Genomic DNA, 15,839 nt, shown 5'->3' on the forward strand with positions numbered 1-15,839 from the left:
GAGCGCGCGGACCGACGGACTGACGGGCCCCGGTGCCAGCCGCGCGGCTGGGAGGGTGCGGGCACGGAGCGTCGCGGGCCAGCCCCAGCCCTCCGCAGCCCGTCGTGCCCCGCCCCGTCCCGTCGGGGCCGATGGCTCCTCCCGAGGCCCGCAGCCCGGGGGGCGCAGGGTAGAGCGCCGCGGTCGGGCCACGCAGCCCCGGGACTCCCGGGCCCCCCCGGAGCCCCGCGGAGTCCCCGCCGTCCGTCCGGCGGGCTAAGGGAGCGAGTGGGAGCGCCCTCCCCCCGCCGCCCCTCCCCCGAGCGTCGAGACAAGATGCTGCCCGGGCTCAGGCGCCTGCTGCAAGGTAGGGACCCCCGCCGGCGGGAGAGCGGGGTTAACCTGGAGAGGAGAGCCGGACGCCCCTCTCCCGGGCGCGAGGGTGGGGCAGTGGGTGGCTCTGGGAGGGGGAAGAGCTCCCGGCCCCGGCCGCGCCTCCGTCCCCGAGGCTGCCCGCAGGAGGAGGCACCCGGCTCAGAGGCTGCCGGAGTGTGCCCGGAGCTCGTGACCCAGAGCGGACGCGAGGGGCAAGCGCGCCGGGCGAGGCGGGGAGGGAGGCTCAGGTTCCGCTGTCCCGGCTCCACCTGCTCCCGGAACGCTGAGGACTCGGGCGGCTGGGGAAGCGCCGACTCAGCAACTCGTGCCCGGTGCCTCAGCACTTTCCAGTCACCTGGGAGGACGAGCGATGTGGGTAGGGGGCTGCCTGGGAAGGGGGGCGCAGAGGGAATCCCCAAGGGCCCTCCCTGGTAGGACGGACGGACGGGCTAGAAAGAGGGCAGTTCCGTGGTTTGATTGACAGGCAAGGGTGTGGACCGGAGATTGGGGGTGGGGTGGGGAAGGGGTCCGAGGGGGGAAGGCTAGGGAAGGAAAGTCAAAGATGGAGAAAAGTGGTTAGGGAAGTCGGGGGAGAGGAGGGAATGGGGGAGAGGAAGGAGGAGGAATAAAGGTTAGAGGGGAGAGCTTCCAGGGACCGGGGATCCAGAGCAAGACCGAGGAAGAGGAAGGGCAGGGGAGACCAGAACTGGGCAAGAGGTGAAGAGAACACTATGGACAGGCTCCTAGAATCAGGGCTGGAGATAACGGAAAAGGAATGAGGACTGGTGCCCTGGAAACCGGAATGGGAATGGGAAGATCAGCAACGTGAGCACGCTGGGGACAGTGGATAGGGATGGAAGATGGTCAAGGATGAGCTCCAGGCTCGGGGACCAACCGGAAACTGTAGATGGGAGAGGGGCTGGGGTAGATCTGGATGCAGAGAGGGGCTGGAGAGGGAAGAGGAGAAGGAAAAGAAAGGGGTGGGAGAGAGGGCCCAGCGGGAGGGGGTGGCTGCCCAGGGATGAGACAAAGAGGCTCTGGAAACCACTTCCACGTGGAAGCCCTCCATTCCCAAAGAGCCTGCCTGTCACACTTCTATCAGGGAGTGGCTGGTGGGCCAGACCCAGGACTGAGCCCCGGGGCTGGGGGCAGCTGTGAGGAAGCCGAGGAAGCCAGGGTAAGGACCTCCCAGCCGGGAGGCAGCCTCCTAGGGTGGGCACCCGGGCAGGCTTGGTGCTGCCATTTATATCTCCAAGCCCCGACGTCGCATGCTGCCACTGACAGTGGCTGCTTATTTTGGGGTGTTACATTCTGACAGAGTGAGAAGCTGTTTGCAGCAGCTTTCAACCTCCAGTCACCAGAGGCATCCGTGCCTCCCCAGGCCCTTCCCTGGCATCACCCCACCTCCATCCTCCTCCCAGTCTCTACCTCTTGGGACCCTGTCCCCTGGGCATCTGCATGGCAGGCCTAGCCTTTCCCGAAAGCAGCATGTTGGGTGTGGAGATGGGGCTTCCGTCCTGACCCCGTGCCACTCCTTCCAGAGCCAGAGGCCTGCCTGTTTCCTGGGACCACTCTGTGCAGGCAGCCGTGCATTGGCACCCTGGCTCCTGCCCTCCACCCAGGTCCACCTGCCTGCTCCTTAAGTTCCTGCATGAGGGCCTCTGGCCTAAAGGATGGCACAGGCGGGAACTCGTCTCAGAGCCTAGGCATCTGAGGTTAGAAAGCCCAGAGTCCTTGACAACGGCCCCTAAGTGAAGGGATACTTTTGGGCTTGGGCACCTCAGGATCAATAACCGTGTTCTGGCCTTCCTCTGCTTTCCTTGCTGGACAGTTCTGGCCTTATCTCTGGACAATGGTCATCACTTCTTGACTCCCACATGTGTGGTCCCCTAAAACAACCACGGCTAGGAGCCCAGGAGATAAAACTCCAAAGAGCCTGGGCCCCTTCCTTGCCTTGACCCTATACAGCCAAACAGCCAACATTATGACCGGTCCAGACCTGGGCACCTGAGCACAGCCTCTGTCCTCCCTGTCCCTCAAGGGCACTGTCTCTCCTACCCAGGGCTGGTTTCTGTGGATATTATTGAGGGAGGGGGCTCCTAGAGAGAGGTCAGGGAGTCTGTCCTAACATGGGTCTGACACCCTGCCTTGCAGCCGGTGGGGGTGGGGGGGGCTGTACTAACTGCATGACCTGAGGCCCCTCCTTCTTCAAGCTGGGGGTCATGGCAGCATTGACCTCACAGGGGACTGTGTCGGGTTGCATCCTTTGGGGAAAGAAGTTAGCACATACAAGCACAGTGTCCGGAACACAGTAGGGGCTTCATATCAGATGGCTTCCTCCCTTCCCTGCTCCACACTCCCCTGCAGCTCAGGCTCACCTGCCTATAGAGGGAGCCCTGAGCAGAGGGTGAAGGGGACAGTGAGAAAGGGCTTTCCTCTGTGTGTAAGGTGGCAGGGCGACATGAAGGCATGGGCTGCCCGCTCTGAACCAGCCCTTCCCCTCCCCAGCCTTCAACTCTGAAATGGGGGTGGGGGTTTGCTCTGGAGGGCCGCCAGGTATCCCCCCTTCCAGCCCAACACATTGTGCATCTCTGCCCGGTCTCTGCCAGGGATCCACAAAATGGGGGCCAGGAGTGGAGCCGTGGTCCTCAGAGAAGAGGCAGCAGTGAGGAGGCAGGGCCTAAGGGAAGGGTAGTGGGGAAGAGGCGGGAGAATCAGGGGCCACACTGGGCAGGACAGGGGTGGGAGGAAGCCCCCAGCTCTGCCCTGAGTGCCCCCTCCAGCCCAGCCTGGGGCAGAGGGACCCGGAGCCCCCCACCTTCCCCTCCTCCTCCTCGCCTCCAGTGAGCGCCGCAGCCTGAATTATGGATGAGGCTCCTTGGGTTACGCTGCTTTGCACGGCGGCGGCAGCAGCGAGGGCCAGAAATGGCAACAGAGTCACTGTTATGCAGCAGCTGTCACGGAGGGGCCCCCAGCTCAGGGTCCCTCCTCAAGGAACCTGCAGGGAATACCATCGCAGGCTGGGGGAGGTGGGCGGTGGTGGGGGGAGACCTGGGGACAACAGGGAGGCTGTTGGGAGAGAGAAGAGCCTCAAGAGAGAGCAGGGAAGGCTGGATACTAAGGGTGAGTAGGGCCCTTGCCAGTCCCTGCCCACCGGGACTCAACTCTGGAAGACACCTGGTGCCTGGAGGAGGAGGAACTGACCCCGGGGTCATCTTGGTGTGCACATCCTCCCGTCTGTCTCTCCTGGGATAGCAGTTAGTCCCAGAGGCTGGAGGAAGAGCTCCGTAAACCCCCAGAGAGCCGGTGGCCACTAGGGCTCACATTCTTGTGAGCTTGTGGATAAGGGGTGGGATTAAGGGATCAGAAAAGGATTGGGTTTCCTTTGGTGTCAAGTCCTTGGGGAGGCAGAGCTCAGAGGGTTACTGACAGGAAAGGAAGTGTCCTGGCTGGGCATCAGGAGAATCCTTTATTCTGATCCTTGCCTGGCACCACTTTTCTGTGTGACCTTGGGCAAGTTGCTTGCCCTCTCTGAGCCCCAGCTGTCACCTCTGTGGATCGTACCAGATGAACCTGGAGGACTTAGGCAGCTCTGAAATCTCCAATTTGAAGCCCTAAACCTCAGTGCTCAGGAAACCTACCGTGGGTCCCCCATTGTGCTCCCACACCCCACCCCTGCCTGGTACAGATGAGGGGTGAGAGACACTCTCCTCCGCCCCACGTGGCTTTGAAAAACTCGGGAGGAGAAAGTAATCGTGAAACGCCGCACGGGGGAGGGGTGAGAAGGGCCGAGAAACGCGGAGGTGGTGTGAACGAATGGAACAGCCGCGCTGTGTCACTGAGTATTACATCACACCCAGCCTACACACGCACGGGGCCCGGCACTCACACACACGCGGGGGACAGCCAGCGCACGCTCGCACGCACCGCGCAGCGCAGGGAGGGGCCCGGGACAGGGCGATGGGGCCTGGGTTCCCGGGTTGGTGCTGGGGAGGCCCCGGAGAGCCAGCAGCCAGGACCGCCAGGTGCTGGGCCTTGGGTCCCCGAATCTGCGCCAGTGTGCTGCCCTGGGGAGGAGACCCCCAGCACCTGTGACGGCAAGGCCATGTTCAGGGCCTGCCGGTGCCATGTGCGAACACCTGGCTCACAGCACTCCACGTAGTAAGCACCTGGCTCCCGGTTTCCCAGAAGCACACGCACATGCACGCATCCACACACAGCCACCTCCGGGGTGTGACATCGGCACAAAACAACCTCCTAGGTGTGCAGTTCACAGCCCTGGAGGCCTCACCCTCAGTCACCCACCCCTGAGCCTCTCCTGGGGTCTCTGGGTCCACACAGAGCCCCAGGATCTCAGGTCCTTGGGCCCAAGAACCAGGTCTGCCTCCCCTGAGCCTTTGAAGGCCTGGGACACTGCTTGAAGCCAAGGGTGCTCGGTTGCTGTGGCCCAGGGACGGAGGCCTGGCTGTGGGAGGCTGGGCTGTCCTCTCTCCAGGCTGCCAGAAGAAAATCCCAGGAGCTATCTGTGGGAAGCACATGCAGGGGAGAGGCCAAGCTGGCTCCAGCCAGAACCTTAATGTGCTCTAGTTCCTGCGGGTGGACAGGGGTGGAGGGGCCTGCCCGGCCTTGCTGGAGCCCAGAAACACAGGCCCCTGCACTGGACCCTCCAGTCCTTAGCTAACTCCATGCATCTCCTTCTCTATCTACATGGTAAGAAGGTGGACCATACCCAATCTTCAAACGTTTCTTTAAGAAAAAAATTAAAACTTTTTAAAGTGACTTTGAACGCGAAGAGCCCAAGATGCAGAACACAGATTTCCGGGCTGCCACACTCAGAGTTTGGATTCTGCATTCTTTTGGGGAGGACAGCTGATCCTGGTGCATGTGCCTGGTGGCCCTGGGTAGACCCATTGGTCCCTACGGTCCCTCCTGGAGTGTAGAGGCACTGCTTCCTCCCAGGTAAAACAGCAGGAAGGTGAGGGAGGACTTCCGTCACTGGGTTCAGCAAGGCTGGGGCCTCAGGAACGCTGTGCACAGGCCTTAGACTCGCCGAGTCTTCAGTTAGTTCTAGTCATTCTCAAGTGGGTTGGTTTTTCTCCCCAGGGGACATTTGGCAATGTCTGGAGACATTTCGGTTGTCACAACTGGGGGCAGGGTGCTGCTGGCATCTAGTGGATAGAAGACAGAGCGACTGCTGAACACCCTACATAGGACTGCCCCCACAACAAAGGACTCCCGGCCCACTGTGGACCCTGGGGTGGTGCAGCTCTCACAGTTAGTCTTTTGGCATTAATCTCTAAACAAGGTCAAACATGCGGCGGTGAAAGCAGACTAGAATGAAAAGACATGTGATCATCAAACAACTTTATATGCATGGAGGTGCTTCCTACAGTGCCTCTTGGTGTTATGTTTTAATATACCTCAAAAAGAAGGTTTGCAGCCCGACCGGGTGGCACACACACCTAGAATCCTAGCTATGCTGGAGGCTGAGATAGGAAGATTGCAAGTTTGAGGCCAGCCTAGGCAACTTAGCCAGACCCTGTCTCAAAATTACACACACACACACACACACACACACATATATATATATATATAGTAATGGGGATTGAAACCCTTTGGGTCCACTCAACCACTGAGCCACATCCCTAGCCCTTTTTATATTTTATTTAGAGACAGGGCCTCACTAAGTTGCATAGGGCCTCACTAAATTGCTGAGGTTGGCTTTGAACTGGCAATCCTCCTGTCTCAGCCTCCCAAATCACTGGGATTACAGGTGCGCGACACCGCACCCAACTAAAACAATAATTTTAAAAAATGAAAAGGGCTGGGGGTGCAGCTCAGTGGTAGAGCACCTTGGGTTGAATCCCCAGTGCCAATAAATAAATAAACAAACAAACAAACAAACAAATAAATAAAAGTTTGCAAGCCTCAAAGGAGCCTCAAGAATGAAGCGGCCAGGCCTCTCCAGACTCTTGAGGGGCATCCAGAAGCCCCTGCCTGATATCCTGTGCAGAGACCCGTCTTTGGCGGGTGGGCGCGGCCCCTGGGCCTCCAGCCAGCCCTCACTGGCCTCTCTCCGCGCAGGTCCCGCCTCAGCCTGCCTGCTGCTGCTGCTCCTGGCCCTGCCCCCCGCAGCCCCCAGCTGCCCCATGCTCTGTACCTGCTACTCGTCGCCGCCCACCGTGAGCTGCCAGGCCAACAACTTCTCCTCGGTGCCGCTGTCCCTGCCGCCCAGCACGCAGCGACTCTTCCTCCAGAACAACCTCATCCGCACTCTGCGGCCCGGCACCTTCGGGCCCAACCTGCTCACCCTGTGGCTCTTCTCCAACAACCTCTCCACCATCTACCCGGGCACCTTCCGCCACCTGCAGGCCCTGGAGGAGCTGGACCTCGGTGACAACCGGCACCTGCGCTCCCTGGAGCCTGACACCTTCCAGGGCCTGGAGCGGCTGCAGTCGCTGCATCTGTACCGCTGCCAGCTCAGCAGCCTGCCCGGGAACATCTTCCGCGGCCTGGTCAGCCTGCAGTACCTCTACCTCCAGGAGAACAGCCTGCTCCACCTCCAGGTGAGCGCCCCACCGCCCCCCAGCCCTGTCCCGGGGCCTCCTCCCAGTCCCTCCTCTCTCCCAGGACAGCTTCCTGCCCCACAGTCTCCACGTCTCTCTTTCTCTGCCCCTTTTCTAAGTTTCTGTCCCCCTCACATTCTCAGGGTCTTTCATCTCTTCTGTCTGCCTGCCTCAGTGCGGGTCCCTGTGTGCCCCTCTAGCTCCCCAGCCCCCACCTGTCTTCACCTGCCTTTGCCTGTCCCTTCCGGTCCCTCTCTGCCTCTTTCCCTGACTTGCCTCCCCCATCTGTCTGCCTCTGCCTCTTCTGTCTGTCTCCCTTCACACACCCACTCTGCACACTCCCCCATGTCTGTCTGGGTGTGTGGCTGTGTCTTTCTGTGATCTCTGCTTTCCCCGTGTTTGCCTTCAGGGGACTGTGCCTTGCACCAGGCACCCCAGCCCAAAGGGCTCTGTGGCTGCTCTTCTCATCCACCCCCAGGTCCTCCCACAGCACAGACAAGTGGGGCCAGAGGGCAGAGCACTGCTCTGAGGTCCCAGAGAAGGGCCCACTCTGTCCAGCTCCCTGAATAATAGGACATGGACCCGCACTGCCCTCTCTAGCTTTCTGTTTCCACACCTTTCCTCTCAGTGCAAGGGAGGACAGAACAAAGGGTAAAAAACGCTGTTACACTCTTACCCGGCCGGAAAAGGAGGCCCTGAAAGCTAAAGGAGTAACAGCAAGTGTTATTTATTGTTATTATTATTGATCTAATTGTTGTTTATTGTTGTTGTTATGCTGAGCACCTGACAGTCAGATCCTCCGTGTCTATTTCCCTGGGAAGCAATAACACACCCTCCAAACCACAGGAGAAGGAAACCTTCCCTGGCTCTGCAGCCTCTGGCTGGAAGGGGACAAGGTACCCCACTTCTCCCCCTCCCCACTTAAGCCTGGCAGGTACCTCCTGCTCCCACCCCAGGGCTGGCGCTAGATAGTCACCAGTCTACTGGCTGGAAAACCAGGTCTGCATCGCTGAGGCTCATGATAATAGCAATTGCAATAATAATCTCACAAGCATTTGTCAAGTACCCACAGTGTGCTAGGTGCTGAGAAGACAGTGGTGGACGGAACAGTCCCTGCCTTCTCAGAGAGAGCATTTTTATGGGGAGGAAGAGAAGTAAAATGCATAATGTGCTGGGAAAATGTCTTGTGCTAGTGCGGAAATCATGAGCAGCTGTCGGCACTCAAGAGGGTGAGCACTTGACCCGGGTCAACCCTGCCATTCACAAGGGGGTAACGTATTTCAACCTGGGCCTCAGTTTTCCCACCTGTAAATCAGGGGTAGCACAAGCACCCATCTCCTAGGGATTTCATAAGAATTAAATGCATGAATAATTTGTAAGGCACTTAGAATAGTGCTTGGCATACTGTAAGCACTATATAAATGCTTGTTAAAATACTATTTTAAGAAAGAGGAAGGAGCCTTATTTAACACTGGTCTTGTTGAAGTGCCCCAACCTGAACCTCATCCTGGGGATTTAGGTCAAAGTCAAGGACTATACTAAGGCCATGGGTGGGTTCCAGAACACCCCTTCCTTCTTCTTCCTAATGTTTCCCAGAACCACGTGGTTTACAAGGTGCTCCTGACCACCTCAGCTCACTCCCATGACCCTGCTGGGGGCTTGTCTTCCCCTCACTGTTTTAATTTTTTGTAGTTGTAGAGGGACAGAGTGCCTTTATTATATTCATTTTTTTTTAATGTGGTGCTGAGGACCCAACCCAGGGCCTCCCACATGGGAGGCAATTGCTCTGCCCCTGAGCTACAGCCCCAGCCCTCACCTCACTGTTAACAGTGACAAAGCGGAGGCCAGGGGTCCCCAGGACTTTGTAGGGATGTAACCACCTCTAAACGCAAATCTCTTAGCCATGGTCCTTGTGACTGGGGGCTCGCTGTTCTCACCATCACACTAGCTTTACAGCCGCCTGGCCGCAGGGACAGTTAGGGACACAGGGGATGCGGGATGGAAGTTCCTGAGGTCACACAGTCAGGGGGTTGCCACTTGAGCCTGTACAGTCTGACTGCACTTCAGGGGGATGGTACCCCAAAGTACAGTTGGGTGGGCTTGTTTTTGAAAACCTACACGATGCCGGGCATGGTGGCGCACGCCTGTGATTCCAGCGGAGGCTGAGGCAGGAGGATGGCAAGTTCAAAGCCAGCCTCAGCAAAAGCAGGTGCTAAGCAACTCAGTAAGACCCTGTCTCTAAATAAAATGCAAAATAGAGCTAGGGATGTGGCCCAGTGGTTGAGTGCCCCTGAGTTCAAATCCTGGTACCCCCACCCCCCCAAAAAAGGAAAAACCCACACTTTGGAGTATGCCAAACCCACGTTCCAGTCCCAGCTCCTGAACGACTTTGGACAAATCCCCTCACCTCTCAATCACCATTTCCCTGCTTCTAAGTTGGCAGCCAGGACAGTACTTACTACTTATCTCAGTTTTGTGAGGATGAAGTGGAAGCCGTCAGCACAGAGCCAAAGGCACTGTCCTTTTCACTACAGGTTGAGCACCCTGTATCCAAACTGCTTGGGGACCAGGAGCGTCTCAGATTTCAGACTGTTTTGGATTTGGGACTATTTGCATATACATAATGAGATATCTTGGGGATGGGGCCAGAGTCTGAGCACAAAATTCATTTACGTTTCATATATGCCTAGACACATAAGCCGAAGGTAATTTTATACAACATTTAAATAAATTTGCACATGAAACAAAATTTGTTTTGTTTTGTTTTGTGGGATTGAACCCACGGGCGCTCTACCACTGAGCTAGAGCTGCAGCCCTTTTGATTGTTGTATTTTGAGACAGGGTCTCTCTAAGTTACCCAGGCCAGTGCCGGGAACTTGAAAACCTCTTGCCTGACCTACTCAGGGATTGCAGGTGTGCACTGCCACACCCACAAGGAACAAAGTTTCATGGTGTGGAATTTTCCACTGTGGCATCATGTCCGTGTGGCCAGACTTTCAGATTTTGTAGCATTTCTGAGTTTAGATTTTCTGATGAGGGTGCTCAACCTGTATTTTCGTTACTCCTGCTACTCCTGGTACTCAACCACTCCTGCAGAGCTCTCCGTCTCCTTCCTTATTCATACATATTAGTTGTTCATTGTCTAACCTCAGACGAGTTGTTTCCCCTCTCTGAGCCTCAGTTTCCTCATCTGTACACTGGGAATAAGAAAAACAATACTTTGCACCAAGAGTGGATGGACTGAGTAAAGGAGTGAGTGTCCGTAAAACGTAGTGTAGTGCTGAATAAATTATGTTAATATGAACGATCCTCCAGGGAGTTGCAGGACAAGATAGTAGTCCAGGCCTGGGGTCAGCAAAGGCCCAGACAGAGGGGACCGTGGGTGGCACTGGGGAGAGCACTTGTTCTGCACATCCCTGGCATGCAGGGTACAGGGCATCATGGGAAGGAAGCACTTCACACCTGGCCCTTTATAGAGGCAGAAAGACACAGCCTCTGCCTGTGACCTGCCTGCCTGCCTGGTGGAACTAGGCTGGGAGATGCCACAGGCAGGTGAGGAAACCCGTGGGCTGAGGTGAGATCCACAGGGGCAGGTGTGACCCAAGATGGAGCTGGGCCTACCCGAGAAGGGAGGCTTGGAGGAGGCTACCAAAGGGGACCACAGCTTTTCAGGATGTGGCAGGTAGACACGGAAATGTGGTGGGGTGGAGGAACTCACAGATGGTCTGCTGTGGGCCAGGCATGGAGCCAGAGGAGTTCATTCAACAACAGATATTTACTGAGCACCTACTACATGCCAGGCAGTGTGCAGGGGTGCCAGGGATTCAGGGGTGAACAAAACAATGTCCCTGCTCTGCTGGAGACTATTTCCTGTGGGAGGGTAGCCAGAAAATAATAGAGAGTTTATTCTTCCTTTCTCTGTGTGCGGGGGGGAGAAGGGTGCTGGGAATTGAACCAGGGGCCTCAGGCAGTGGCTAGGCAAGCGCTCTACCATCGAGCCACTTCCCAGACCTCGTTCTTCGAGCCATAGCAGCAGCCTGCACAGTGCTTAAGAGCAATCTTTGCACTCAGGCAAGTCTGAGTTTGAATCAATCCCAGCCTCACTTCCCATTTGCTGAGTGGTTTGGGGTAAGTTACTTAACCACTCTGAACCCCCCTGAGGGGGGGGAGGTGTTGTGATGATTAAAGGCAAGAGACTACTTTGAAGGGGCTCAGGCTGATGTCCGGCCCAGCATGAGTATTCGTTGAATAGTAGCTTTCATTTAACTGTTGGCAGCAAGGACACCAACGGAGCCTCAGCAAAACTAAGGCACCAGTCTCAGGTCACCAGTGGCAAGGGACATAGTCTAGAACTGGCCCAGGTCTGCCCGGCCCCAGAGTGCAGTTGTTCAGAGCCCGATTCCAGGAGTTCATGTCCACGTACACTTAATGTGAGCTGTTGGGCTCTGGGCAAGTTGCTTCCGTCTCTGAGCCTCCCTCTCCTAGCCTGTGAAGTGGAGGTAATCATCGTATCCACCTCACAAGGTTGTGGTGATGCAGTTACTACCTAGGCTATGTGCAGCACAGAGCTTGGCACACGGCGGGAGCTCAGCAACTCTTCTGCCTGAGGCTGCTGACGCCGATGATGACGATGATGCCCACCATAGACTGGTGAGCACCATGAGCGGGGGTGCCTGGCACAGAGGAGGCACTCAAAACAGCTTTGCTGAATGAGTGAGGTACATTTCAGGACTCGCCAACTCATAAATAGCAGATGAGAATGGGACCGTAAAGATCAACTACCCTGAAAGTCATTTGTTTCAGATGAAAAAAAAAAAAAAGAAAGAAAGAAAAGAAAACAACTGAGGCCCAGAGAGGTGCCTGGAGCTATCCAAGGTCACACAGCCTAGCAGCTAATGGGATTAGTGCCAGGAGCTGGAAGGCTGGAGGGAAGCAAGGTTAAGTACAGGGAAGGCTGTCCAGGGAAGGGAGGGGGCAGGGATCCTGCCTTAAGATTCCAAATGGATGCAGAAAGCTGTGAACTGGCCAGTGGGGAGGTGAGGGAAATGTGGTTTTTGAAATGGAAGAGGATGACTTTAGCAGACACTCTCAGCCCAGAGGGAGGGGCGATAGAGAGGGTGATGGGGGAGGGCCGGGGCTGTGAAAGTCAAGAGCTTATTAATGCACAGAGAACCGTTTTAACGGTGGAGAGAGGAAGGACCGGATTTGAGAGCTGCAGCCCAGGAAGTGGCAACGGGATTTGGCAACAGCTTGGATGGGGGAAGGGGGGATGGACCCCAGGGCTGAGGCTCAGGGAGGGGAGGGCAGGGCTGTGCAGAGAGACAAAGAGGAGAAGAGCCTGGAATGGAAAATCAGGACTGTGGTCCCTGAACACATGGTCTTCCCTGCCTGACCTTCCCAAGTCCCCAAAGTGCTGATTACCCCTGCTCCTTCCCTGCCCTCTGCCATATTGATCCTCTGACCGTACATCTCTGGGTGTGTCCCACTCTTGCTGATGCTCCATGAAGAAGAGAAACCCTAAATAAGTGAGGGGAAGACATTCCGAGTCCACTCTGGAGGAGGACAGGGGACAAGCAGGGCTGGAGCTAGGCAGGTGCAGGAGCCACCGAGGACCCCGGGACTGGGGCTGGGCAGTGGCATCAGGGGGCGGAGAACGCTGGTGTCTGAGGCAGCGAGAAGGTTGAGGGGGACGGATCTCAATGTGGCCAAGAGGAGGGCTCTTGGCAGGCTCAGTTCCTGTGGCAGAGAGGGCGGAAGCCAGATGGGAGGGGGTGAGAACGCGCAGGAGCAGGAAGGTGGAGCTGGGGGTGGGGGCTGCGAGGCAGTGCCCTCCCCCACCTGAGGCCTCCCACCAGGCTCCTGGGTGGTGTGGACAGGGGATGTCCTCCCCAGGCAGTAGAGGGAGGAGAGCCACAGTCAGGGACCAGGACCCCAGCTGAGCTGTCATGAGAAGGGAGGATGCTCATGTCCCTGAGAGAAGCAGACCTGCTGGGACCTGCTAACCACAGTGATGCTGATGCTGACAGCACCTCATGGCCGTGGGGTTAGGGGACTGGGGTTCCAGCTGCTTCTCCAATGAGCCCTTCATCTCTCTGGACCTCGGTGCCCTCCCCTGTAAAACGTGGGTTGTGCTGGGGATCTTAAAATACTAGCTCCCAGATAAGCTGATTCTCAGAATTCCCTGATGAGGGGGTTAAAATGGTCCCCACCCCCACCGTGGATCACACACGCACACCTGTTAATTGTGAACTAAATTCTGAATTCCAAGGTCCTTTCCAGCACCCACATGACTCCCCCACCCCCAGGCAAGTGGGACAGCTTCTCTAAGGGGTCCAGGGTGCAGGGCAAGCAACTCTTTCTTCCCTTCCCCCGCTTCCCCTAGTGGAGGTGGGGTGGAGCTGAAGCCTGGTCCCCTGAATCACCCAGCCTAGCCCTACATCCCTGATAACCACCAGTTACTGATGGTGGTCCATGACATACCTGCCAGGTACTGGACCTCAGCAGCGTGGTGACTTTAGCCCTCAGTCCACTGAGAATTTTTCTCCCTGATGTGCATATTGAGGAAACTGAGTCTTGATGGGGTTAAATAACTTGTCCAAAATAACGCAGCCAGGAGAAAGGCAAGCTGGGTTCGGAACCAGGGCTCTAACTCCTGAGCCTGTGGGCTCCTTCCTCCCTGGACTGAGTCCCTAGGTACAGGCACTGTGCTCAGCCTTGGGCTCATATGAACTTCATGTGAACAGTCTTGTTTGATCCTCAGAACAAACTCACCAGGTGGGGTCACTCATCTGCACTTTACAGAAGAGGAGACAGGTCTGGAGACATTGCTGACTTGGCCAGGCTGACAATAATAACTAACGCAGAGAAAGTCTATCAAGGGGAAACAGTTTTCCAAACACACTAATGTGCTCTGCTTCATTCAGTCCACACTTTACAGATGAGGAAACTGAGGCACTGGGATACCGAGTGACTAGTAGAAGGTGGCAGAGTCACTTAGGGACTGATCCAGGATTTGAAACCAGGAAGTCTGGCTCCCCTGTCTCCATACTTAACCAAACCAGAGATGCCCATTCTCCAAGTGTGGTCCTCCAACAGCCGCATCAGCCTCGCCTGGGAACCTGTCAGGATAGACAGATTCCCAGGCAGCACCCAGAGCCCCAGACCTGCCAGATGGGAAGCCCGGGGCGGTGTTCGGGGATCTGCACGGGATACACCCTACAGGGTAAGAGCCGCTGACCTCAACGTTACCGCTTTTTCCGCTGCGAATAGGTTAGAAGAGGCAGAGTTCCAATCCCGGACTCCGAACCCAAAGGTCCAACCCTTTCCACTCTGCCACAGTGCTCCGCTCCTTCCCTCACCCGGGTCCCCACCTCGCTCAGGACCACTCTCTTCTATTCCCGCCCCCACCCAGGATGACCTGTTCGCGGACCTGGCCAACCTGAGCCACCTCTTCCTCCACGGCAACCGCCTGCGGCTGCTCACAGAGCACGTGTTCCGCGGCCTGGGCAGCCTGGACCGGCTGCTCCTGCACGGGAACCGGCTGCAGGGCGTGCACCGCGCGGCCTTCCGCGGCCTCAGCCGCCTCACCATCCTCTACCTGTTCAACAACAGCCTGGCCTCGCTGCCGGGCGAGGCGCTCGCCGACCTGCCGGCACTCGAGTTCCTGCGGCTCAACGCCAACCCCTGGGCGTGCGACTGCCGCGCGCGGCCGCTCTGGGCCTGGTTCCAGCGCGCGCGCGTGTCCAGCTCCGACGTGACCTGCGCCACGCCCCCGGAGCGCCAGGGCCGAGACCTGCGCGCGCTGCGCGAGGCCGACTTCCAGGCGTGTCCGCCCGCCGCGCCCACGCGGCCCGGCAGCCGCACCCGCGGCAACAGCTCCTCCAACCACCTGTACGGGGTGGCCGAGGCCGGGGCGCCCCCCGCCGACCCCTCCACGCTCTACCGAGACCTGCCCGCCGAGGACTCGCGGGGGCGCCAGGGCGGAGACGCGCCCACCGAGGACGACTACTGGGTGGGCTACGGGGGCGAGGACCAGCGCGGGGAGCAGACGTGCCCCGGGGCTGCTTGCCAGGCGCCCCCGGACTCCCGCGGCCCCGCGCTGGCGGCCGGGCTCCCCAGCCCCCTGCTTTGCCTCTTGCTGCTGGCGCCCCACCACCTCTGACTGCGGTGCTGAGACTGAAGAGGCCGGGGTTCAGGCCCCTCCCCCGAGCCGAGGCCCGGACCCCGTCCCTGCCCACCCCACCCCGCCAGGCCCTGCCGCCTTCCGGTCCCCTCCCGGCTCCCCGCCTCCTCTGGACCAGGCTGTTCCTCCTGGCCTTCGGCTGCTCTGACTATGGCAGGGTGTGTGGCGGCTCAGCCCTGTTCGCCCTAATTCTAGCCATTAACTCTTCTTCCCCATCCCGAGGCTGGGGTGGGGCACCCCAGGCAGCCGCTGACCGCCCTCTCCGGGGCCCACAGTGGACTGGAGAGGGGCTTTTGTCTGCAGAGCATCTTCCACCAGCAGAGCCTTTGGAAGCTCCCCCAGGGGAGCCCCACCCAGGACCCTTCGGAGGGATGCCTCAGTGAGGGCCCCTGCTTATCCTAGTCCCCTCGACCTCCTGACACTGGGGGAACACTTTCTCCTAAGTCTACCCTGGACAATTTTTAGGGCGCCTGGGGAGAGCTTTCCTCTCCACCATGGCCCCTGTGTGGTGAAGATCAAAAGAAGTTGTTTGGGAAAAAAAAAAATTTATTAAAAAATTCTATTATTTTATCTCCTGTAAGATTTTTTTGGGGGGGGAATGGGGGAGCTCAGGATCTCAAAAGTGGGATGAGGGCTGAGAACTTACGGATTTCAGGACTGGAGGGCTAGAGGAAAAGAGCCACCTCGTGCCACCAAAGAGCTTCCTGCTGGTGGGAGCTGGTGTGTGATCTCTCCCT

The 15,839-nt window shown here is 57.7% G+C and overlaps 1 protein-coding gene across 1 annotated transcript; it reads left to right on the top strand.

The window, feature by feature from the left end:
- The first annotated feature begins 278 nt into the window (after window positions 1-278).
- Rtn4rl2 (reticulon 4 receptor like 2) lies at window positions 279-15,546 on the top strand. The gene is made up of 3 exons (XM_076844573.2): window positions 279-346; window positions 6,439-6,920; window positions 14,332-15,546. Exons 1-3 carry the CDS (start codon window positions 316-318, stop codon window positions 15,079-15,081), a joined length of 1,263 nt encoding a protein of 420 aa, XP_076700688.2. The 5' UTR covers window positions 279-315; the 3' UTR covers window positions 15,082-15,546.
- Window positions 15,547-15,839: the final 293 nt, after the last annotated feature.

Source organism: Callospermophilus lateralis, chromosome 2 (genome assembly GCF_048772815.1).
Source record: "Callospermophilus lateralis isolate mCalLat2 chromosome 2, mCalLat2.hap1, whole genome shotgun sequence".
In the NCBI taxonomy this organism is placed as follows: Eukaryota; Metazoa; Chordata; class Mammalia; order Rodentia; family Sciuridae; genus Callospermophilus; species Callospermophilus lateralis.